Source organism: Carcharhinus amblyrhynchos, chromosome 6 (assembly GCF_965287045.1).
Source record: "Carcharhinus amblyrhynchos chromosome 6, sCarAmb.v2.hapA, whole genome shotgun sequence".
Lineage (NCBI taxonomy): Eukaryota > Metazoa > Chordata > Chondrichthyes > Carcharhiniformes > Carcharhinidae > Carcharhinus > Carcharhinus amblyrhynchos.
The window spans coordinates 95663509-95690174 of NC_137329.1; the positions used below are offsets into that span (position 1 = coordinate 95663509).

The following is a 26666-nucleotide window of genomic DNA, read 5'->3' on the forward strand; positions in this document are numbered from 1 at the left end:
CCAACTGTACCAGAGACACCCAGGATGAATTTTTATAAAGAACCTCCACAAAGCCACAAGACTTGGTTGCTGGGCTGTGAAAATACTTCTAAGAGACCAAAGGGGTTTTTGTTTCAGCTCACCCAGATCTTATCTGGAAATTCATTGTCTGTTTGAATCTTTTGATTAAAGGCATTTGATCTGTTTCAGCAACTCTGTTGTTCTGAGTCTGCATATTCTCTTTGTGTCTGCGTGGGTTTCCTCTGGGTGCTGTGGTTTCCTGCCACAGCCCAAAGATGCACAGGTTAGATTGACTGGCCATGGTAAATTGCCTCTTAGTGTCAGGAGGACTAGCAGGGTAAATGTGTGGGGGCTGCGGGAATAGGAGCTGGGTGGGATCGTGGTTGGTGCACTTGAGCCGAATGGCCTCCTTCGGTACTGTAGCGATTCTATGATTCTATGAAAATGCAGATCAGTTAAGATAAACAATTTCGCCGTGGTGTGGACATTATAAACTGTATTCAGATATTTATTTTTTAAACTGCATGTAACTTTGCATTGGAGAGTCTCAAAACAGTTTTCCCAGATTAATTACTTTCTACAATACAGTAAATGCTACATAAATAATTATACTGTATATTCTGGCTATATTAATTTGCAACAACTTGCTCCGGTGGAGTGTTGCAGACCGTATAATACAAGAGTCACACGGTATATGGATCTTGCCTACTGTTAAATTAGGTTTTTGATTTGATTTGCCTATGGCTACATGATTATAATCAGAATTTCCAGATCCTGAGTGAGAATGTATTTTCTCTATTGTAAATGTCTAAAACCTGAAACAACATGCACCTTTGGTAAGTATTATGTATACTCAGGATGCCATTTATTCGCATTGGCTTGCAACTAGGTTAGCGTTTGACTTGCTTTGGCCCACAGAGAGATGTGACTGAAATTTAATAGAATGAATGCCTTTGGTTCCCAGCAGCTTAATATCAGCAGTTAGCGTACTCTAAGACTTGATCAGATGAAGTGGTCTGAAAAATGAGGCTTGCATCAGTACATCACATTTGTCAGTCCAGAGACTTTTATATCAGAGAAGTTTCTCAAAAGAAGTTAATAGCCCATTATATCGTTTTACTATATTTATTCTATAGAATGCAATAGCCTCTTGATCAGGCAGTCTATAGACCTTGAAGGACCTGTCCATCATGGTAAGAACTGCCCTCACTGAAAGATAGGCCCCTCACGACCAATCCCATGCAGGGGCCTGCCCAACTGATAGACATCTTCCTTCCAAAGCCTCTTCCAGAATCGCGGCTCCAAGCTTCCTCCTATCCCCGGAGCGGCCACTATTCCCAGCTCTCTGGCTGGAAATTTAGGAGTGGAACATTCTTAAAGTTTAAACTTTATTAGTGTCACAAATAGGCTTCATTAACACTGCAGTGAAGTTATTATGAAAATCCCCCAGTCACCAAACTCTGGTGCCTGTTTGGATACATTGATGGAGAATTTAGCATGGTCGATGCACCTAACCAGCACATCTTTTGGACCGTGAGAGGAAACCAGAGCACCCGGAGGAAACCCATGCAAACACAGAGAGAACGCATAGACAATGACCCAAGCCAGAATCGAACTCGTGTCTCTGCTGCTGTGAGGTAGCAGTGTGTTAACCACTGCGCCACCACGCTGCCCTAAAGGACAGGAAGCTCCAACTACTGATAATAAACTGGCTAGTCAATGGAAAATCTAGTCAGGGCTTCCATTGCCAGTGGAGATAAGGTCACCCAATAGGTTGGCAGTAAGGTCACCTAACTCGTGTGTGGTGGAAGGAGCCATCCCAGCTGTGGAGTCTTTTTCTCTCTCCTCATTTGTGATTTTTTTTTTCCCCCTTTGTATTTTCTGCTAATGTTAGCGACTGTTTTCTTGGGGGTTGTTTTCACTGAATTGAGCCCCTGAGCCCCTTATCTCCTGCCCGGTCAAGAACGACAACTATTACAGTCTTGGAGGCATTCTGGATTCCAGCACATCTGTATAGACCCAGTTTGTTTTGGATATGTTACCTAGTCTTTCAGAACCCCAGCAAAGTAATTTATTCATACATTACCTCAAGTCTCTTCTATTTTTTTTGCATGTAAATGGCTCGACTGAGTCTGTTTACCATGGGGGTTAAGGGAACATAATTGCCAAGCTTAATTCTGCTCTGTGCTGACATCCAAACAGGGATTTCTGTCAGAGATCACAAGATAATGATGAGGAACAGGTCTGCGTTCAATTTACTAACCCGGGAGTGCTGGGATCAATTGTTATTGCATTGGAGTTTGAATCACTCACTTAGTAAAGGTTGAAAATTGAGTGGACGATATATTTGGCCTACTAGAACTCAGCTGCACACTGGGTAAACCTACTGATGCATCAGGAAATAGAACTCCAGTGATTATTTGAAATTGTTTTTCCAGGTCACAGAATTATAAACCTTAGCAGCCACAACTTTAGTTCTCTGCTTCACCCCACACTCGAATATTAGTACAGTAAAACCTCTAATTTATTGCCACCATGGCACTCATTAAGGCAGATATAGATTAAGTCACTGTCCTGCAGCACCTGTGACAATCCAAACCACTGTGGGCTCTTGCAAGATGTTGATTTATTTGTGTGTGAATGGCTAGCAGTTCCTTATGGAAAGAGTGGGGCGGGGGAGGGTGGTTAGTAGCATCAGGAAAGTGGCTTTGTATAAAAGCAAAATGGTGCAAAGCGGTGACCCAGCGGGGCAGACGGAAATCAAAAGTTGTAATGATTAGCTTACAGTGACTGACAAGTATCAGAATCAGACCTGTGATCAATCTATCAGGTCCACATCCTGAAGGGGGTTAGAACAGTGCCAAGCGCGGTCATTAACAGGGTGTCTGTAATAGCTGTGTGTTCGACCTCTGACCTCTCCTGCTTTTACTTCCAGGAGAAACAGCTGCAGAAGAAGCTGTCTGAAATGGCTCCCAGGAGAATATCTGACCGCCTGACCCTAAAACGGTTGCAGCAGGAAGAAGAGGTAAAGCGGGTCAAGTTTCAAAATATCAGTTTTGGAGATAAACTTGGGTCATTTTGTTAACCCTCGTAAACCTCTCTGGGCTTGACATTCCTCTTCAGCGGCTGGTCTCAGCTACCGATGAGTTGTTTTTCACTGAACTGAGCCCCGCCTCGATCGTGATCTACAACTGTGATGGCCTTGGATGGTTTCTGAATTCCAGCACCCCTTTAAAGACCCAGTTTGTTTTGGATATGTTCAGAACCCAGCAAAATAATTATTTACCCAGAGTTATTCACCAACGAATACATCGAATGGTAGAATATGGTTAAATATCGAGCAACTTCAAAAGGTAAAGCAGCCGTATCTAAAAGAATTTACAAGTGCTTTAGCACGCTTCAGGAGTGAAGACTTCCCCCCCTCATTGCTAACAAAGAATCGGTAACAAACATCCAGAAATACTGCAGTTAAGGGATGTATGAGAGTAGCTCAGTACTGGATTTCCTTCTGAATTTTCCCCTGTCTGTAGGCAAGTGTCAGGTTTTCATCTGCTTCTCACAACAACAATCAGGCTGAGATTGGAAACTCAGAAAAGTGAACAAAAAGTCTGCCCCTTTTAAATTAAATGATTGCACCACTCAAGTTGGACCACTTTATCCAGTATTCCTGGCCTTTGTGTGAATTTACCTGAAATTTAATTTAAACGTCATTTTGGGTCAGCTGAATGAGTAACTGAATCACAGTCCAAGATGATCCCAGGTTTTGTTTCAAGGTTATATAAAGTAACCTGATCTGAACTTGGGTGAGGATAGGGAGATTACTAAGTCACTAAGTTAGGAAGAAAATGTTGATCAGAGTTCCAATACCACCTGCCCCACCCTGATCTTCTGCCATTGTTATTGCTGATGATAGGCTTGGAGGCAGGAGAGAGGTTTACTCAGGCAGGGTAGTGACATAGCTGAACCTCACCACCTTTCCCTCTTCCACTAAAGTTACAAACTGGGCAGGAAGTCCATGGTCTACTTTCCCCACCCTGCCACTTAACAGCCTCATCCATAGTCGCTGGGATGAACCCAGCTGCCAGCAGGCCTATCTCCATGTGTTGTGCTAGCCAGGTGAACCTGTCTGGGCAGTTTATCACCCCCCAGGGTGGTGGGAGGAGTTCCTCAATCAAAGGAAGTCAGTGTGTGATTGAGGGATTGGACATTGGGGTGGGGAGGGGGGGGAGTAATCCCAAAATTGTCAAGTGTCACGCATCAATAACAGCTCTGAAGGGTAACTGACACCTGTGGAATTGTGTTCAAGCAAAGAATCAACAGCGGTGGGAGGTGCTGGGAAAGATCTTTATTCTTCAGAATCACTTATGAATCACTTATTATTGAGGCCTTTTAAAGAGAAAAAAGGAGAAAGTTGCATTGTGTAACTGTCACAAACAGGAGTCATCGACCAATATCAGTTTTTGCAGATAGGAAAGCTATTAAAGAGAATGTGTCATTTTATTAATGTTAAATACATTTAAAAATGTTTGGTATAAATTGGACATTGCTGCGCTGAGATGTGTGGGTTATAATTTGGGTCCCTCCAAAGATTTATTTGGGTTCCTATCAAAAGCGCGTTTCTATAAAGAGACCCACATCTCCTAGTACCACTACATATGTGTCTCATTTGGGTTAGAATGTTCCAGAACTAACCATCATGACCTTCATGTTGAACACTGAAGACTCGGGTGTGTGTTCTCAACATATTCCTCTGTCCAAGTGGAATGCTTCACTCTATCCAATTGGACAATTTGGGCAATACCATAATTGGCTTCCAGGATATTTCACTGTGTTGGCAATGTTAATAAGTGTAAAATCTTTGCGTTCTCCTTAGAAGTCATAGCCAAATTTTTGATCAACTTCACTGAGCTCCCCTATAAATGGGGAGCAGAGCATCCGGAATAAAATATATTCCTATTTTACCTTGGAAGGTGAAGACGAACTGCTAGAGAGATGGGAGGATTCCTCCTCATGAGGCAGGCAATAATGTGAATCAATTTGCAGGTTTCTCTCCACTCTGGTAGATTTAGCTTTCAATACCTGAATTGCATGACAAACAACAGGCTTTGACAACAACCTTTAAATGTCTGATAGATGTCTGCAAATTCTTAGCAATTCAAAGGCCTGAGGGAATTTCTGCTGCAATTAACCGGTGAGTCCAGCAAACCATCTCAACCAGATAGTTTCCCTTAGAAATATAGCTTTTCCCTGATAGCCTGCATACTGTCTTTTGCGTGCAAAGACAAAAGAACTCTTCAGGGTTCAGCTAACTTCTGTAACTTTTTTAAATGCGTAGGGTAGGGTCTACTCATTTGTGCGAGCAATAGCAGCACAATAGGGTAAGGAATAGAGGTGAATGGAGTTGCCCAAAGGGGCAGAACATTTTAAAAGGTAGATGAGTTGTGCCCATGTACCGCTGACATTTGTGTTTGACACTGATTGAAGATTTGATATGCGTGGACCAGGCCGTACTCACAAAGTGAGCCCTGCCTCCTGGTCAAAGGTACAAGATTCCACAATTGGGCTGACTCAAGAATGTTCTTCAAATTATCTTTGTGTTCCGAGGCACACTGGCACTCAGCAGGGTTTTGAAAAGATTTTCCAATCTGTAATGAGGTTGGCCTATTGGAGTATGAACTCCTTGATTAAGGATCCAATTGATGGGCCAATCAGGGAGTCTTTGCCTTGTACTTAATAGGGACTGTCAGTTCCTCTGACACCCCGGAAGTAGACTGCTTGCACTGCGTGTACTGCTGGCAGGGTTTGTAAGTAAAGGGGTTTTGGTGAAAGGACTTCTGCCTCCAAAGCCTTATTACACTCTCAATCTCTGTAATTTACCAAGGAACTGACTAGTGCATGCCAGCCAGTAAAACTCCTTGATGATTCAGAATATTTTATTTCAAAGTTATTTTCAGCGATTTTACATTGCATAATGTACAGGTGGGAGATTGGGCACCCTTAATAAAACTGCTTATATTTGGTAATGAACTCATTCTCAGCTGTATTGTTAAAACTCCACTAGGCTACCAGTCTTGAATACTTCAAAGAATGCTTGTCAATGCAAAGAAAAATAAGCAATAGTGCTATTATTCCACCTGATTGTTCTGATTCACCAAATATTTTAGTTTGTTCAACAGGCAAATGGTTTTTAGCTGAAAGTTGAACAGAACTAAGCAAACTAAATTCTGAGTCCAATTAGGATTCAATTTCCCAAATATCCACAATGCAACTCAACTCCTAAATTTTCACTGACTGAAAATGTTATGGGGGGAAAAAATATACTAATGAAATTTTGCATGATGGTGCCCTGCTGCTATGATATAAAAGCCAATGTGATGTTAATACATCTTCCAGGAGAAAATGTCTGCCATTGCAAAGGTAGAAGAACAGAAACGAAGAGAGGAGGAAGCAGAACGCCAACTACTATTGGCCGTGCAGAAGAAGGAACAAGAGCAACTCATGGAAGAGGAGAGGAGGAGGGAGTTTGAGGAAAGAGTCAAAGCTGTAGAAGGTACAAGTCTGGAATATGTCGTATCAGAGCAGTAGCAGTGAATTGTCCCATGGAGCAGGAATATACCCGACAAGCTGTATAAACTGGCTCCCACCCGTAATTGCACACAACGCTGCCTAAAAGTCAGGGATGTCAATTGGTTACACATCAACTATTTACCCAGTTTGATTGAAACAGGTTTTGGAGATGTTGACCTAAGTGACTGACCTCGAGCTTGGAGAATGGTTGCTTTTCAATGAATCATAGAATCCTACAGTGTAGAGGAGGCCATTTGGCCCACTGAGTTTGCACCGACCACAACCCCACCAGGTCTTATCCATGTAACCCCACTTGTTTACCCTGCTAGTCCCCTGACACTAAGGAGCAATTTAACATGGCCATTCAACCTAACCCGCACATCTTTGGTAGGAAATCAGAACACCTGGAGCAAACCCACACAGACACCGGGGGAATGTACAAATCTACACAATCACCCAAGACCAGAATCAAACCTGGATCCCTGGCGTCATGAGGCAGCAGTGCTGACCACTGTGCCACCATGCTTTTGTATCTTCACACTCTCTTCCCTTCAATAACTGTGCATTAGCTGGAGGATTTGTAGGCTGATTAATAAACTGACCAGCTGTAAAGCAAATCCCCGGCTGTAAGAACCTTTATACCAGTCAGTAAGACGGTTAATTCGACATGGCAGGAGGGAATTGTGGGATCGTAACCATATGGTGGGGTAGGCATCCGCACTCACCTGATGTGAATATGCCACTGAAGGTCAACTGATCATTCATTTCTGGTTCTATTCAGTGGCACTGCCTGGAATCCTAAACCTCCCTGTACATAGACAGGATGCTAGCAGTAATCGAAAGGTTCGCTTTGGTACTGGAGTCTGGCAAAATGAATAAGTGGGCTGTTGGTGTGGAACAAGGCTGTTTCAACTAAGTACAAAAACGTGTTATGTATTTTTTTCTTTGATGTTCAGTGACCTGGAATAAAATGCTGTCAGGAAAAAGAGCAATGTATTTTTAATGAGCAAGATCCATCTGTATTGTTTCCCTGAGTTAATAGAAATGTGCAGCAACTCCAGTTGGCAATTTCAACAGTTATTTTCTGTTCTTGAAGGCTTTTAAGATTCATCTTTAAATGTCCTCATTACATTTCCTTAGTAAATGGGTTATTTGATTAACCTTTAAGCCAAAGATACTTCACAGAATTATAGAATCCCTGCAGTGCAGAAGGAGGCCATTCGGCCCATCTGCATTGACCACTATCCCACCCGGGCCCTTTTCCCATAACGCCACGTATTTACCCCAGGGGATTTTCACCGTAACTTCATTATGGTGTTAATGTAAGCCTACTTGTGACACCAAGATATCTGTATTCTGCTGATCCCTTGACACTAGAGTCAATTTAGCATGACTAGTCAGCCTAACCCACACATCTTTGGACTGTGGAAGGAAACTGGAGCACCCAGAGGAAACCCACACAAACAAGGGGAGAGTGTGCAAACTCCACACAGACAGTGACCAGAGGCCAGAATTGAACCCGGGCCCTGGCACTGTGAAGCAGCAGTGCTAACCACTGTGCTACCGCACCACCCATACTTCTACCTTTTGAGGCAAAACTTGAGCATTCCTAAGCCTTTTGAATCATTTTCTAAATACTTACCTTCTGGTTTTCATTCAGGTCGTGCTAAAAGGAGGAAGATGAGAGAAGAGCGAGCCTGGTTACTTTCCCAGGGAAAAGAATTGCCTCCTGAGCTTCTGAACTTGGAGCCACTGTTCCCTATAAAGAAAGATAAGAAGACAAAAGACTTGTATGTATTTACTTGGGCAGGTGTATAATGAAAGTTCAGTTTATCCTTCTGTTCAGTTTCTGATTCTTCCTGAAGACTACAGAGAAGATAAAATAAAATTTACATAAATCACAATAAATGTGGAAGCAAGTTGCTTGATGGTTAATGGAATCAAGCTGGGAAACCCCATCTGGATAATATTTATGAGTTTGATAATTAAATAAGAGGAAGAATTGTACAGTGTTTCAAACTGAATTAAAGGAATCATTATGCTCATGAGGGAGGAAGCCATATGGCAGCCATGCTTTCCCATCAGTGAGGATTCAGCCTCAGTTACCTTTACTTTTCTGGTTGTAGACCAAGAGGAATGACACTCCCAAGATAATGTTTATTTTGATATTAACACTCAAAACAAGCGCATTTAAGTCACTACTTTGAAAGTCCACCAGAATATTGGAATTTGAAATGATACTTGAGGAGGAAAAGGCTGTGAATAAATTTGACGTTTGTTTGTTTCTGATGTGAAGCCAAATTCATCAGGTGTACAAGGAGAAATTGTGTGTGTGCACTTCTATTGATTACATGGAATTTGCTGCACATTTAACTGGTCCATGCTGGTGTTTATATTTTACACAAGCTTCGTCCCGACTTGCTTCATCCAACCCTATCAAGGTATCCTTCTATTCCTTTCAACCTCATGTACTCAACTGGCTTTTTCTTAAAGGCAGCTATGCTATTTACCTTGAGTGTACCTTGTGGTAGCATGTTGCACATTTTAACCCCTTGTTAAAATTCAATTAATGGGAAATCATAGGCAGAACGTGTCTAATTTCCCTAAGTGCTCCCAGCAGATAAGCTTCCAAGCCAGAAGCACTCAATTGGTAAGTTTCTCTGTTTGAGCAAAGCTCAAAGATCAAAGTTTAAAGGTCAAACTATCCCCGTTATATTTTCATTGTGCAAACTGCATTCTACTTCCTATTTCTCCCCACTCACATTGTCTGTCACGAAACTGGTGCATTGGAGATCTGCAGAATGCATTATGTCATTTGATATGTTAACTAACAAGAAGATTAATCAGAATCGCAGGTTATAATGCTGCTCAGCACCAGTTGACAAACTTCAGATGAAGATTGTGACTGTCACCACTAGACTACTGTTGTTTATACCACTGCATATCTAGACTGCTTATTTCAGCAGTGTTAATAAGAAGCAATATCTCGTGCACAAAACTGGAAATATAGATTCTATGTCAAGAAATGTTGTGTGCTTTTATTCCAAGCTGTGTTATCTTTAATGCATATCAATCAAAAATCTTCCTCACTTGTGAGATCCATTCTGTATTTCAAAATTGGAAGTTATTTTTGGGTCAAAAGTAGTTTAACATCATTAGAAAAAAATTATTCAGTGATATGTAAAATCTGTATTATTTTCATCTTCTGTTGTAGATTTGAACTGGATGAAGATTACATTGCTATGTATAAAGGTAATTGAATAACTTATTGTAAAAGTTTTTAAACAACTCATGTTCTTTCATGAATATCAGTGTTATTTGTATCATATGTTGGGATTCATTATTTTTTTCCTTCCATCAGTCCTGGATGCTGTGAAAGCCCACAAGGATTCTTGGCCCTTTCTTGAACCTGTTGATGAATCTTACGCCCCAAATTATTACGAGATAATTGAAGTAAGAGAATTATATTTGTCACATTCCATTTAGACATTTATTACTTTCTGTTAAATGTAGTTTAAATGGATCTCTCTTTTCAAAAAAAAAATTCAGCCAGACTTTACTGACAGCACCAAAAGTACAACTGTTTAAACTTGTGGGTTTACAGAGAATTACATGGATTGCATAAACGGGATGGTAGGTTTTTGTGGAGTGCATTAGGCGCAATAAACTTCCGATTGAGGTTTTGAAAAGAAGGGTTGGATCATTTATATCCACATGGTTTGCATTAATATCAACTGTTATATTCCTTGTTATCCTTGATTGCTTGGTGGTAAGGAATGGGAGACGAGAATTTGAACTGGTTCCATCTATTTAGGATGTGCATTGAATTGTGGCATAGAAATTCGGATCTTCTTTGGATTGCCCATTTCCAGATGCAGATCTAAAGTGATAATGTGAAGATGCTGGTGTTGGACGGGGACAGACATGGTAAGAAGTCTTACAATATCAGGTTAAAGTCCAACAGGTTTATTTGGAAGCACGAACTTTCAGAGCACTGCTCCTTCTCAGAGGAGTCAGAGTCTCACTCACCTGAGGAAACTTTAACCTGATGTTGTGTGACTTCTAGGTGTAAAGTGACTAGATCTAGAGTTACTCTGGCAATATAAATTAATATTGTCCATCAGTAATATAAACTAGTTTTATGCATTGAGTACCGGTCATTTTGGAGCAATTCTGGAGACATGCAAGGACTTGATACCTCCACTAATAAACAGAGTTAATTCTTGTGAAGAAAATCTGATCAGTGATAGCAAACTGGAACCTGACTTTTATCTAAAATGGCAATGTTTTGTGCTCATCAACATTGGTGCTAGTGAACTAAACACTTCCATTTCAAGCACCCCGTACTAGTATTGAGCACACATCCCAGACCAGTATGGAACAATTAGATGCAAATTCAAGTCCCAGTTACTCTGCTGTATAACTTCAGAGGTCTATCTAGCAGCACTGTGACATTTCTTTTCTACACCAGTGATGATTAAGATCACCAGTTAATGTTGAATTAGGAACAGTTTTGTGCTCTCAGTCCATGCCCACTAGGGAATAGATTACAATTGCTCAAGCTCATTTCACTCAACTAAATTCTGATGGTGAAGCTGCAGTGGATTACTGATACCTACAACATCAATAGAGAAAGATGTAACTCAAACCACATGAGAGATTAACCAAGCAAAGCACCAGGTCATTTATTTGCCTTCTGTCTTTGAGAAACCTCTTGAACTCTCAGGTTTTTGGCATAAAGTATTTTTAAACAGCTTTTCTCAATAACCTCCTTTAAACCGTGTTTTTAATATTTTCAGACACCTATGGATCTATCCACCATTGAAAGAAAACTTAATGAAAAACAGTATAGTGTGAAAGAAGAATTTGTTGCTGATATGAAGGTTATGTTTGAAGATTGTCTGGAATATAACGGTGAAGGAAATGGTGAGTATCCTTTTCCCTCTTTTGTCAATATTGTTCGAGAAATATTTTTAATAGAGCAAGTGAATATTAAGAATTGAATTTACCCAAGAACTCTGCATAATGCCCCAAGAAGAGGGAGTACATATAGTGTAGCACAGGAAATGAGTTATCACATTTCCCCTTTATCTCTTGGATCTCATTTGATATCCCCTATAGATTAATAGCTATTTGCAATTATAATGACAAGTGATCAAATGGCTCTACTCTTTGTCCTTGCCTCATTTGACCATTCATAAACGGACTAATAGGACAGGTTTTGTTGAGTTTAACTGAGAATGTGGTCCCCTTTTACACGTGCTCTTAATTTCTGACAAGATCCAGGATGTGACCTGATCAGGAATACTACTGTGGTGCCCACTTACCTACCCCAATGAATTGGCATCTAGTTCATTTAGAGTTCATGAGCTGGAGGAAATCTGGCAGATGATGCCACACCAAAGGCCTTGTTTCCTTTTGCAATAATGCCAGGCTTCTGCTCTAAACATGTCTCATCTATCACTGCAGCCTGCTTTTCAGAGTGGAGGCTCAATGTTATGTATATGAAAATCATGATGTGGAGATGCCGGTGTTGGACTGGGGTGGGTAGAGTAAGAAGCCTCTCAACACCAGATTAAAGTCCAACAGGTTTACTCAGAATCACGAACTTTCAGAGCGCTAGTTCTTCATCAGTTGAGTGAAGGAGCTGTGCTCCGAAAGCTTGTGATTCCAAATAAACCTGTTGGACTTTAACCTGGTGTTGTGAGACTTCTTATTACCTATATGGAAAGAAAGGCCCGAATTCTTGGAGAATGCCTGTAGGAGATTAGAAACTGGATTATAGCGCCACTTCAAAGGTGGTAATCTTTGTATTAATCCTCTAGTCGCATGCTGGAACAAGGAAGGAAAGGGAGGTGAGGAAGCTTAATATACAGCTGCAGGTCTGGTGTCAAGAAGAGGTTTTCTGTTTTATGTGGCACAGATATCAGTTCTGGAGAAAGTGGGAGCTGTTTTGTGAAGATGACCCCTTTTAAACAGGAAAGAAGCTTATAAACTGGCAGAAGAAATGAAAAGGGAAGTGCAGACACTTAAAGTAAGAAAGAAGCAGGTCACGAAAAAGAAAAGTTATCATCAAAAAAGTCAAAATTGATGGGGAAGAATATACAAGTTAAGATGAATTTAGCCAAAAAAAGGAAAAACGATGGTGGGGGAAGAAATCCATTCAAGATTATGAAATGAGGCACTATCTTGGAATCAAAAAAGCAAGAGAGAAGGTAGCATGTTAATGTAATTGGGCTTTTTTTATTTGACATTATAGATCTGGTTAAAGGGAAAAGAAAGGAAAAGTCCAACATTTACATGGTGCCTTTCACACCCTCCTTACATCCCAAAGTGCCTCATGGCTAGTTACTTATTCTTGAAGTGCAGTCACTACTGTAGACAACTGTATAGGACCTCTTGCGTGCAGTGAGCAGGACTTCGATTTAACCTCTTGTCCAAAGATGAAACCTCTCAGTTATGTATTGAAGTGTCAACCGTGATCATGTGATGAAATCCATGAAGGGGAACTTGAGCTTGTGACCTTTTGATTCAGAAGTAAATGGTACTATTTAGTCAAGTCTTAACACCTAAGCCACAATTAGTGTTGTGTGCAATGTTTGAGTATTTCTTTATGGGAATTAAATGAGAAATATACAATTGAGTTTCACTAGAATGGTATATGGTATAAAAGATTATAAATGGCCTTCTGTGCTTTAAAATCTACATTTACAGTCTCCCAGGTAGGTTTATTAATGGCCTTATCAACCTACACTGCCATCTTTAAAGGTGTTTGTATCCATACTCCTAGATCTCTCTTAATTCCTCTGCTCTCGTTGAGAATCTGATTATTTAGGACGTAGTTCCTTTCACTGTGTTCTCCCCATTTCCTTGAATTGTATACGCCTCCCCTCTGAGTGTACTATCCTATTTGGCTCTAACCTGAGGCAAGACTAACTGGCTTGCAGTTTCTGGTTTATGTTTTTCCCTTTTTTATTCCTTTGACACAATTCTGTCTAAGATTTTTGGAAAACAATACGGTTCTTGCTTTTATAATTGCCTCCTCAGTGTTCTTCAGCAAACGGGGATGCGTGTCAGTTTATGAACTGGACTATGCTGCTGCTAACACAAGTTCAGCTAAATGAAGAAACCAAGAGCAGCGTATTTGAGGCTGGCAGGGAGAGAGTTTTGAAGGTGATTTAGCGCAAGGCTTCCCAATGGAACCCATTTGACCTCCCAAGAAAACTGAGGAACATTCTTAAAATGTTGAATAATTAAACCACAAAAAAAGATTGTTTTGGCAATAGGTACAACCATAAAAAAAATTTATAAAGTATTTTCATTCTTTATTATAGTTATTTTATTCAAGAGGGAGTACTTAAGTCTTGCCCTGTCATTTTATACACTCATACATACTCAATTCTCTCCTCTCGCTCTCTATCACACATGCACACACGCTCTCACCTCTTTCTCTCTCACGCACAGGCACCTCTCTCACACACATGCGTACACTCTCTCTCTCTCTCATTCTCGCCTCTCACATGCGCGCACACACACACACACACACACACACATAAGAAATAGGAGCAGGAGTAGGCCATCCAGCCCTTCGAGCCTGCCCCGCCATTCAATAAGATCATGGCTGATCTGTCGCTGCTCAGTTCCACTTTCCCGCCCTCTCCCCATAACCCTTAATCCCCTCTCCTATCAAAAACCCATCAACCCGCGTCTTAAAAATATTTAGCGAGGCAGCCTCCACCACTTCAACGGGCAGAGAATTCCAGAGATTCACCACCCTTTGAGTGAAGAAGTTCCTCCTGAACTCCGTTATAAACCGCCCCCCTTTTATCTTGAGGCTGTGCCCCCTAGTCCTATTGTCTTTCTCTCTCTCTCTCTCTCTCTCACACTCGTCCTCTCTTTCACACACTCGCCTCTCTCTCTCCTGCTCATTCACTTCCACTCTCATCTTTACCTCTCTTTTGCAAACACACACATCCGCTCATGCACACTCCCTCTCCCTCACCCCATAACCACTGCCTACCTTGCTCCACCATCTACGCTCTCCCTTTCTCTCACCCTGGCCTGGACCTTTGAGGACTTACTTTCCCACTGTTGTCAACTTGCCCAATCAAAGGCTGGCTTCTTACCATCTTGATTGCTCATTAGCTGCTGATTGGTTTCTCCCTGCATAGGCTAACTAATGGACCAATCTCTGATTGGATAAGCAGCTCCATAGCAGTTTCCAAATTTTATACAACAGCCTAGCCTACCACAGAAGCCCTGGATATATCCAATGGAACCCCAGGGTGGTGTGGAATCTTAAACCCCATTTTTAAATAAATGTTGGTCTCGCTCCTTTTTGAGGACTTAATCGGAAAGTGTTAACTGACTTTGCTACGGATCCGTTCTGCAGGTGAACTATTGTGTTGGTGATACTAAGTGAAAAAATTCCCTTGGAGGTCATGTCTTGCCTGCGATTTCATGATGTGTTCAAGTCCTGTAGCTGTGCAGTGTATATTTAAATTGCTAGCTTATGACTGAAATATCCAGGCTTTTCAGCGCTCTAAAGATATAGACCATATTTTCCCCCAACCTTCCCTTCCCTAAAGGAGGCAAGTCCAATTTTGTGAGTTTCTCTGCCGAAATTTAGAATCCTTATTTCTTTTGTCTGAATCCTGCTCAGTGCATCAATATTCCTTGATGGTAGGGTGCCTAGAACAGGATGCATTACTCAAATATGACCTTATATTACAACCTATTGCAGCTTGGTTTCAAATACCCTTGATATGTACCTCAGTAATTGACTGATCGTGTTGACTGAATTTATTCAGCAAATTAGCAATTGTATTCCAAATCCTTTTCCATTTTTGTTCATTTAGTCTAAAGCCAACCAACATGTGTATATGTTTCATGGTCTAATTTGCGTTATCTTATATTCAGCTGTGTTAACATGCATCTGTGTTTCTTAGCCAAGCTGTTAAATATACTATGTTCTTGCTTGTAGCTATAAACAGCCATGTAGCTTTGCGTCAGCAGATTTTATAATACTTGAATATTACTAAGAAGAGTCAGGTTGCCAAAGCTTTTTATCTTGCACTTGACAGGACAAATGGAAGAATGCCAAATTTCAAATGATCACAACAATTTGTACCACAAGACTGATGGTCAGCCGTAACATGGCTCATTTATGCCTTCTGTGCAGGGACCCATTCTCTAAACAAAATGAATATGGTTCAAATCTTTTGCCTCTTTCAAATTAATCTGAAGTTTGGGGAACTCAATTCCCTGTTGCTTTCTCTACGACAAAGCCTTTACCAATCAGACTTGACTTGTCAACTTCAACCAGCATCTTTTTCTCGTTTGGCACAAATTGATGTGATTATTCGACATTTGGCATTCACTGGTTGTTCTGATGAGTGCTCGACAAAAAGTTTCAGTAGCATGTAGCTCTTTACAGCAATATTCAAGTTCTCTATTGTTAAGAGATTTTCTAATCACAGAAGTTGCGTTCTATTTACAATTAGCATTAACAGCAGGAAAGCCAAAACATTAATGAAAAACAACAGCCAACTAATCCATAGAGTTAATTTTCTTTTAATTCTGTACAGTACAATTTTCTTTTAAAGGTCTGCATATTAAGTTTTACCAGATGCTTTTGAACCTTCAGATAAATTATCTCCATGCAATAATGCTCAATCATGAAATTAATCATTTTTCAAAAGTTTATATTGTTGACTTATGGGTCTTGATAAATTGTCACTGAAACCATGATTCTTTTCCAGAACTTCAGGTTATTAATGAATAATGACAGCAAACATTTAGCAGTACTCAGTTTAGGCTGACAGATATCTATTTCCTCAATCCTGTGCCCATTTTGAATTAGAATGACATTAGACAGTAACTTATTAGTCTCCAGCCACTGTAGTTATGGATTTCTTAAGTATCTGCTTCCTCATTCACTGAAAGATTCTAGAGTTTAGAGGGTTTTATAAACCAATTTGAATGGAATTTATCGTGTTTTTATTAAGACTGACGCTAAGAAATATTTAATGTATCTGTTGGTCACTTGCCCTCGATGCAACAAATTATCATCATATTCTTGAAAGGTCACACAGATCTATAAATTTTGAATACTTCCATAGGTCACTGTCTGTGTGAAGTCTGTACAGTCTCCCTATGTCTGCATGGGTTTCCCCCAGGTGCTCCGTTTCTTTCTTCAGTCCAAAAGACGTGCTGGTTAGGTGCATTGGCCATGCGAATTTCTCCCTCAGTGTACCCAAACAGGTGCTGGAGTGTGACGACTAGGGTATTTTCACAGTAACTTCATTGCAGTGTTAATATAAACTTATTTGTGACACTAATAAATAAACTTAAACTAAAGGTTAGGAAACCTCTCTTTGGATTCTCTTATTGCTATCCACTGTTAACTTTCCTTTTATTCTCCTTTTGTTTTCCTTTATGTTTTTGTTCAAAGTTTATTTATTAATGTCACAAGGAGGCTTACAATAACACTGCAATTACTGTGAAAATCCCCTAGTCACCACACTCCAGCACCTGTTCAGGTACACTGAGGTCCCTGTTGCTGTGACACAGCAGTGCTAACCACTGTGCCACCCTGTCACCCTATCAGTTGTCCTCTGATTTATATAGCTCCAGGCATTCTGCAGTACATTTCAATTTTTCATACATTTTCAAAGGATTCAGTTTACAATGTAAATTGTTTTTGACCTCCTTATTGTGTTACATTGTGTGCATGAGTCGCAAAAACCCAGCCTGCAGGTGCAGCAGGTGGTCAGGAAGGCGAATGGGATGCTGGCCTTCATAGCGAGGGGGATTGAATATAAAAGTAGGGAGGTCTTGCTGCAGCTGTATAGGGCATTGGTGAGGCCGCAGCTGGAGTACTGTGTGCAGTTTTGGGCGCCGCACCTGCGCAAGGATATTTTGGCCTTGGAGGGAGTGCAGAGGAGGTTTACTAGGCTGATACCGGAGTTGAGGGGGTTGAGCTATGAGGAGAGGCTGAATAAACTAGGCTTGTACTCGTTAGAGTTTAGAAGAATGAGGGGAGATCTCATTGAGACGTATAAGATGATGAATGGGATGGATAGGATAGAGGTGGAAAGACTCTTCCCGCTCAAAAAAGACAGTAGGACTAGGGGGCACAGCCTCAAGATAAAGGGGGGGCGGTTCAGAACGGAGTTGAGGAGGAACTTCTTCACTCAAAGGGTGGTGAATCTCTGGAATTCTCTGCCCGTTGAAGTGGTGGAGGCTGCCTCGCTAAATATTTTTAAGAAGCGGGTTGATGGGTTTTTGATAAGAGAGGGGATTAAGGGTTATGGGGAGAGGGCGGGAAAGTGGAACTGAGCCACGACAGATCAGCCATGATCTTATTGAATGGCGGGGCAGGCTCGAAGGGCCAGATGGCCTACTCCTGCTCCTATTTCTTATGTTCTTATGTTCTTATGTTCATATCTTCCTGTTTTTAATTTCTCCTTTTTTCAGTGGGTTATATTTCCTTTAAACATCCCTATAAGCATTGTTGCCATTTTTAACTTGTTCTACTACTCACTTTAACATCCCTCAAAGTCTTTCCGTTATCCATTATTAATTTCTTAGTGTTGTTAAATAATAAATACAAGCATCACCTAAATCCTGTGCTGTCCGTCTGTAAGAAGCAGTCCTTTATCACTTGAACATGCCCTTCCAGTTTGTTTTTTCTAATATGTCCAGTTCATTTTCAAGATGTTGAAATTTTTTATCATTAAGCCATTATTGCCTTTTGAGTCTAAGCAGCTAACTAACTATCTGTCCATGTTGAAGTACTCAATTAAATCTACTGGGTTCTCATCAGTAAGTTGTTAGTGGTTCTTTCTTGGTTTATCACCACTTTTGTTGTTAGTAATAGAAAGTTGGTCACCAGTGTTTTTAATTTTAACAAAGCGCATCCTGCCGACAAATCTTACCTTCTTTGTATCTGAGATAGATACATTTTTGTTAGGCGAAGATATCAAGAGATATGGGCCAAAAAAGGCAGGGATATGGAGTTAGGCCATGGTCTCACTGAATGGCAGAACAGGTGCGATGGGCTGAATGGCCTATTTATGTTTCTCTATAAATTGCATTGTGTGCATCTATACAGAAAGCTGCCTATGTAAACTAACCACATAGCCACTATCAATATAATTACAGACTCCTTGAAGAGTGGTGCCATAGCACCTTAATTTTTTACCTCCAGCAACTTGGCCTGTATTGTAAAGTAACCTCTATGCACCAAAGAACTTGACTTCTCTGCTTCCCAACCTGCTGTTAAGTTTTGGTGTTTAATTCTCAATAATATTATAAAACCCATGTTTTATACTAAAATAAGAACAGAATATGTAACTTTAGAAGGGGATACCAACAGTGGTTAGCACAACTGCCTCACAGCGCTAGGGACCGGGTTCAATTCCAGCCTCGGATGACTGACTGTGTGGAGCTTGCACATTATCCCAATGACTGCGTGAGTTTCCTCCGGGTGCTCCAATTCCCTCCCACAGTCCAAAGATTGCAGGTTGGGTGGATTGGCCTTGCTAAATTGCCCCTGGGTTTCAGGGAGATTAGTAGGGTAAATATACGGGGTTTTGGGGATTGGGCCTGGGGCTCGATGGGCCAATTGACCCCTTTCTACACTGTGGGATTCTATGATAATGTCCTGACTAGCTGACCCTGTAATCTAACCTGTTTCACCTGAAAGTTGCACCAAATCTTGAATGCCCATGCAACAACCCAAGTTATTGACTAGAAAGTAATATTTATGTCACTTGTAAAATTAAGGAACATGAAAAGACTCATAATTTTGTTTTTCTTTCATTCCTCTTGGACATGTTCAGAAATCCCTTTCCTTCTGATAAGTCACTTTGGTTAAAAAAATGGCAAAATATTGAAGCGAAGGATTGAGAGAAGTCAAAGAAACAAACAGTGAATTGACTCATAACTGACATTGTCTAAATCTTATAGGGAAGATTTGTTGTGCTAAGGAAGGAAGTATAAATTGTTCTTGTTTATTGGATTTCTGTTTTACTTGCCAATAAAGTTAATAGGCTTACCATTGCAAATCTAGGAGAAATCTTGTCTTATGAAATGTACGTGATAAAACTGAAAAGGAAAAGGCATGCTAGTTAAACTGGTGATAAAACACATATAGTGAATGATGTGTTGTGTGACCTTTTGTTTTATATTCAGTTGTTTTCTTTATAAAAGGTGTCAAACTTAATCAGGACGCATGATCCATCGTAACAATTTGAGAGGAGATCATATAGAAACACACAAAATTATGAAGAGAATAGATAAGATAGATTGTTTCCACTGGCAGGTGAAACTAGAACTAGGGGGCATAGCCTCAAAATTAGGGGGAGCAGATTTAGGACTGAGTTGAGGAGGAACTTCTTCACCCAAAGGATTGTGAATCTGTGGAATTCCCTGCCCACTGAAGCAGTTGAGGCTACCACGTTGAATGTTTTTAAGGCAAAGATAGATAGATTTTTGAACAGTAAAGGAGAGGCTGAATAGACTGGGACTTTTTTCCCTGGAACATAGGAGACTTAGGTGTTATCTTATAGAGATGTATAAAATAATGAAGGGTCTAGATAAGTTAGGTAGTCAACATCATTTCCTAAAGGTATGCGAGCCTAAAGCTGTAGGGCATAGGTCTAAGGTGAGACGGGAGCAATACGAAAGGGTCCAGAGGGGCAATTTTTTTCATACAGAGGGTGGTGAGTATCTGGAACAAGCTGCCAGAGGTAGTAGTAGAGGCAGGTACAATTTTATCTTTTAAAAAGGATTTAGACAGTTACATGGGTAAGATGGGTATAGATGGATGTGGGCCAAGTGCGGGCAATTGGGACTAGCTTAGTGATAAAAACTGGGCGGCATGGACAAGTTGGGCTGAAGGGCTTGTTTTCACAGTGTGAACCTCTAAGATTCTATACGGAATTAAGGGTTATGGTGAGCAGGTGGGTAAGTGGAGCTGAGTCCACGAAAAGATCAGCTATGATCTTATTAAATGGTGGAGCAGGCTTGAGGGGCCAATAGGTCTACTCCTACTTCCAGTTCTTATATTCTTATTAAAACCCATGTTTGAAATTACAAACAATGCGACATGTCTCAATGTTGATAATTAGCCAAATAAATACAATATATTTTATATTGCTGTTCTGAATTAATACGCTTACCACTAAGTTGTCCCAGTTATTTCTGAGCCAGAGTACATTGTTGCTTTGCATCAATTCATTGTGAACCTTGATGAGTGTGTTTTTGGGTGTGTATCCTCACTATTCATCACTGAATTTTCATCTTGTGATAGAATACACAAAGATGGCTGAAGCTCTCGACAGGTGTTTTAACAAATCAATGCTGAAACACTTCCCTGCAGAAGATGCTGACAGTGATGAAGAATTTAATCTGAGGTGGGATGATAGGGAAAAGAAAGACCGGAGACGAAGCAAATCAAACCGCTTTGGAAAAGAAGCCACTGAAACTTTAAACAAAAGTAGCGATGAATCTCTAAGACGACAGCAGAAACAGATAAATGGGGATGTGCACAGTGCGGGATCTGACATGAATAGTGACCAGTTGCAGCATGTGCCTCCTTTAAGGACACTGGGACTGGTAAATGGACAGACTTACCCTCTTACACCACCATACAAGGGAATGCCATGTACTGAATCACCACATCAGATGTATCATCATCAAGGCCAACAAGTAAGATGCTATCCTTTTTCCTTGAATGTTACAGTTGGTTTGTGTGAATACATGTGGAATCTTGTGTGTTTTCGGGCTGGAATTATGTTCCAGCTGTTGGGGTTGGGAAGTAAGCAATTAAGTTAGTGGCATCTCTCTTCTCCCCTTTAGTTTCCTGCCATCTTTATCTAAAGCCCTTCACTCATGTCTAGTGTTCAATTTTATTGGGGCCAATTGCCTACATCACTTGTATTGTTCATCTTTGCACATAAACAGTTAAGGTTGGTGAGCAATTCTGCCATGGAACCACATAGCCACAGCTCAAGTCCTATTCTTTGTCGCCTGACATCCTTGAAACCCCTGGCTGTTTTGTTTTTGATCCCACCCCCATCAATCCAGAAATTCTGGGGTCAATTACAGCAGCCATTATGATTTCTTCAGATAAATGCTGAGGAAGATTTCAAAATTCTGATGTGAAAGGGGACTTGAACCATCCTGGGCATAATTGCTGTTCCTTACTTATTTTTTATTGAGACTCAGGGTCTCTGAGCCCAATTATTAATACCAAAATTAGACTAATTAAAAGCATTAAGTTAACCTCAAGTTAAGGTGCTAAATTGGGGGAAGGCTAATTACAACACTATTAGGCACGAACTGAAGAATGTAGATTGGGGACAGATGTTTGAGGGCAAATCAACATCTGACATGTAGAAAACTTTCAAGTGTAAGTTGACAGGAATTTAGAACCGGCACATTCCTGTAAGGATGAAGGATAAGTGTGGCAAGTTTTGGGAACCTTGGAAAGCGAGAGATATTGTGAGCCTAGTCAAAGAGAAAAAGGAAGCATTTGTCAAAGCTAGCAGGCTGGGAACACACGAAGCAAGTGTGGAATACAAGGAAAGTAGGAAGAAACGTAAGCAAGGAGTAGGAAGGGCTAAAAGGGGTCATGAAAAAGCATTAGCCAGCAGGATTAAGGAAAATCCCAAGGCTTTTTATACATATATAAAGAGCAAGAGAGTAGCCAGGGAGAGGATTGGCCCACTCAAGGACAAGGGAAAGAATCTATGCGTGGAGCCAGAGGAAATGGATGAGGTATTAAATGAGTACTTTGCGTCAGTATTCACCAAAGAGAAAGACTTGGGGGGTGATGAGTCTGGGAAAGAATGTGTAGATAGTTTGAGTCATATTGAGATCAAAAAGAGGAGATATTCAGATTCTTGAGAAACATTAAAGCAGACAAGACCCCAGGGCCTGGTGGGATATACCCCAGAATACTGAGAGAGACAAGAGAGGAAATTGCGGGGGCCTTGAGAGAAATCTTTGTATCCTTACTGTCTACAAGGGAGGTCCCAGAGGATTGGAGAATAGCCAATGTTGTTCCTTTGTTTAAGAAGGATAGCAAGAATAATCCAGGTAATTACAGGCCGGTGAGCCTTACATCAGTGGTAGGGAAATTATTGGAGAGGATTCTTTTGAGACAGAATTTATTCCTACTTAGAAATAAGTGGACGTATTAGCGAGAGACAACATGGTTTTATGAAGAGGAGGTCATGTCTCACGAACAAGATCGAGTTTTTTGAGTAAGTGACGAAGATGATTGATGAGGGTAGAGCAGTGGATGTTGTCTACATAGACTTCAGTAAGGCCTTTGACATGAATGGTGCAAAAGGTGAAGTTGTATGGAATCAGAGGTGAGCTGGCAAGATGGATATAAAACTGGCTCAGTCAAAGTAGACACAGGAAAGCAGTGGAAGGGTGCGTTTCTGAATGGAGGGCTGTAACAAGTGGTATTCCTCAGGGATCAGTGCTGGGACCTTTGTTGTTTGTAATATATATATAAATGATTTGGAGGAAAAGGTAACTGGATTGATTAATAAGTTTGCGGATGACACAAAGATTAGTGGATTTGCAGATAGCAATGAGGACCATGAGGGGATATAAATCAATTGGAGACTTGGGCGGAGAGATGGCAGATGGAGTTTAATCCGGACAAATGTGAGGTAATGCATTTTGGAAGGTCTCATACAGGTAGGAAATATACAGTAAATCGCAGAACCCTTAAGAGTATTGATTGGCAAAGGAATCTGGGTATACAGGTATACAGGTCACTGAAAGTGGCAACGCAGGTGGAGAAGGTAGTCAAGAAGGCATACGGCATGCTTGCCTTCATCGGTCGGGGTATTGAGTTTAAAAACTGGCAAGTCATGTTGCAGCTTTATAGGGCCTTAGTTAGGCCGCACTTGGAATGTAGTATTCAATTCTGATCGCACACTACCAGAAGGAGGCTTTGGAGAGGGTACAGAAAAGATTTACCAGGATGTTGCCCAGTATGGAGGACATTAGCTATGAGGAGAGGTTGGAGAATTTGCTTTGTTCTCACTGGAGCAACGGAGTTTGAGGGTGACCTGATAGAAGTCTACAAGATTATGAAAGGCATAGACAGAGTGGATCGTCAGAAGCTTTTTCTTCAGGGTGGAAGAGTCAATTACTAGGGGGCATTGGTTTAAGATGCGACGGGCAAAGTTTAAAGGAGATGTACGAGGCAGATTTTTTTTACAGAGAGTAGTGGGTGCCTGGAACTCGTTGCCGGGGAAGTAGTGGAAGTGAATACGGTAGTGATTTTTAAAGGGAGTCTCAACAAGTACTTGAATAGGATGGGAATAGAGGGATAGCGTAGGGAGTTTTAGTTAAGTCGGGCAGCATGTTCGGCGCAGGCTTGGAAGGCCTAAGGGCCTGTTCCTGTGCTGTAGTTTTCTTTGTTCATTAACCAAGCAACATTTTTTGCTTTTCCCAATCAAATGAGCATTGTTTCTTCTAACAACTCAAGTATTTAGTCATTTCATGACAGAATTAAACAGGGCCTAGTTTCTCATCTTGGCATCTATCATTAAGATAAAGTTAGACAGAAGAAACAGCAAATAAGCAATGATCCTAATTATTTTAAATTCTGAAAAATTAGCCTTATTGAGGGTGATATTAGCAGGTGAATATTCAGCAAGCTGATGTGACGTTCATCCTGCCTTCACTGGGAGTGTTAATCCATTTATCTTGCATGGGCTAACACTTCCTCTAAAATAGCAAGGGGGGATTTCACCCGAGGCATTTGTCCAATCATATCGCCAACAGTAATTTCCAAGTGATTGCCCTTCAGAATAAACAAGTAACTGCAGGTGAATCTTGAATTTCTTACCACAATGCAGTCTTCAAAACCATTAGACCTTGTGTAAAACAGGAACTAGCCTGACACAGCAACTCTGCAAATCCTGTCGATCTTGTGCCCAAGTGTTATTTACAATTATTGGACAATTCCAATTCAACTTCATTTAAATTGACTAGGTCAATATTGTTACTATGTTAGAACATATAAAGGTAAGAACTAGGAGCAGGAGTAGGCCATCTGGCCCCTCGAGCCTGCTCTGCTCTTCAATAAGATCATGGCTGACCTTTTCCTGGACTCAGCTCAACTTACCTGCCCACTCACCATTGCCCTTAATTCCTTTACCGTTCAAAAATGTACCAATCCTTGCCTTAAAAACATTCAATGAGGTAGCCTCAACTGCTTCATTGGGCAGAGAATTCCACAGATTCTCAAATCTGTGGGTGAAGAAGTTCCTCCTCAACTCAGTCCTAAATCTGCTTTGCCTTATTTTCAGGCCAAGCCCCCTACTTCTAGTTTCACCTGCTTGTGGAAACAACCTCCCTGCGCCCTAGTCAGACCCCACTTGGAGTACTGTGCACCCTAGTCAGACCCCACTTGGGGTACTGTGCACCCTAGTCAGACCCCACTTAGGGTACTGTGCACCCTAGTCAGACCCCACTTAGAGTACTGTGTGCAGTTCTGGTCGCCTCATTACAAGAAAGATGTGGAAGCTATTGAAAGGGTGCAGAGGAGATTTACAAGGATGTTGCCTGGATTGGGTGGCATGACTTATGAGGATAGGTTGAGGGAGCTAGGTCTTTTCTCCCTGGAGAGACGAAGGATGAGAGGTGACCTGATAGAGGTTTATAAGATGTTGAGAGGTATAGACCGGGTGGATTCTCAGAGGTTATTTCCCAGGGCTGAAATGGTCGCTATGAGAGGACACAGGTTTGAGGTGCTGGGGAGTAGGTACAGAGGAGGCGTCAGGGGTAAGTTTTTCACTCAGAGGGTGGTGGGTGAGTGGAATCGGCTGCTGTCGGTGGTGGTGGAGGCAAACTCGTTGGGGTCTTTTAAGAGACTTCTGGGTGAGTACATGGGATTTAATGGGATTTAGGGTTATAGATAGGCCTGGTAGATAGGGATATGATCAGCAAAACTTGTGGGCCAAAGGGCCTGTTTGTGCTGTAGTTTTCTATGTTCTATATGTTTCTATAAGATCTCCCCTCATTCTTCTGAATTCCAATAAGTGTAGTCCCAGTCTACTCAGTCTCTCCTCATAAGCCAACCCTCTCAACTCCGGAATCAACCTAGCGAATCTCCTCTGCACCATCTCCTGTGCCAATATATCCTTCCTCAAGTGAGGAGACCCAAACCGTACACAATACTCCGGGTGTGGCCTCACCAGTACCTTATACAGCTGTAATGTAATCTCCCTTTTTTTAAACTCCATCTCTCTTGCAATGAAGGACAAAATTCAATTTGCCTTCTTAATTACCAGCTGCACCTGCAAACTAGAATAAATCTAGTACCTATTCGAGGAAGGGTGGAAAGGATGTGGCTCAATTAAAATAGGATAAAAAGTTGCCCGCTTTGAGTAATAGTATTCTTACCATGAGTACGGGCTCAATCTCCACTTCAGGGGATATCACGTATGCTGAAATTTCTGTGCATTACCGAGGGATTGCTAAAATGACAGAAATGCCACATTTCTAATGAGACATTAAACCAAGGCTATGTCTACCCTCTTAGGTGGATACTTCCACCTCTTTCCCAGAACACCTCCTGCAGCAGTCTTCATTCTCATGCGTTTGTTACCCCCAGAACCAACGATTCCAACGCTTTCTTAGGCAGCCTTACATCTACTACCCTCTGTAAACTTGTGCTGATCCAAAGCTCTGCTGACCACTTCCCAACTCGAACCAAGTCCTCCTGCTCGCCCAAAACTCCTGAACTTTGTGCCCTGCAGTGACTCCTAGATTAGTATAGCCTCAGTTTTAAAATTGCCACCATTTTTTTCAAATGCTGCCTTGGCAGTGCCACACTCTATCCCTTTAACCTCTCCCCCATCCACAACCCTCTTGTAACTGCGATCCTCCAGTTCTGTCCTCTTGTGTATCATCAATTTTCTTCACTCTACCATTCACAGCCATGCCTTGCAGTCAGCTAGACCCAAAGCCTGGAATTTCCTTCCTGGTCTTCTCCGTATCTCTACCTCTCCTCCTTCCCTTTGAGTTGCTCCTTAAAACCGACCTCTTTGACTAAGGTT

The 26666-nt window shown here is 41.2% G+C and overlaps 1 protein-coding gene across 1 annotated transcript in view; it reads left to right on the forward strand.

Annotated features, from left to right (window-relative positions):
* Positions 1-26666, forward strand: part of LOC145344365 (chromatin remodeling regulator CECR2-like) — a 77585-nt gene that overhangs the window by 29965 nt on the left and 20954 nt on the right. The window contains exons 8-14 of the mRNA XM_080191491.1: positions 2936-3025; positions 6394-6550; positions 8228-8357; positions 9782-9819; positions 9929-10020; positions 11367-11493; positions 20885-21282. Coding sequence (XP_080047617.1) covers positions 2936-3025; positions 6394-6550; positions 8228-8357; positions 9782-9819; positions 9929-10020; positions 11367-11493; positions 20885-21282 — 1032 coding nt within the window. The remainder of the gene's footprint in view (positions 1-2935; positions 3026-6393; positions 6551-8227; positions 8358-9781; positions 9820-9928; positions 10021-11366; positions 11494-20884; positions 21283-26666) is intronic.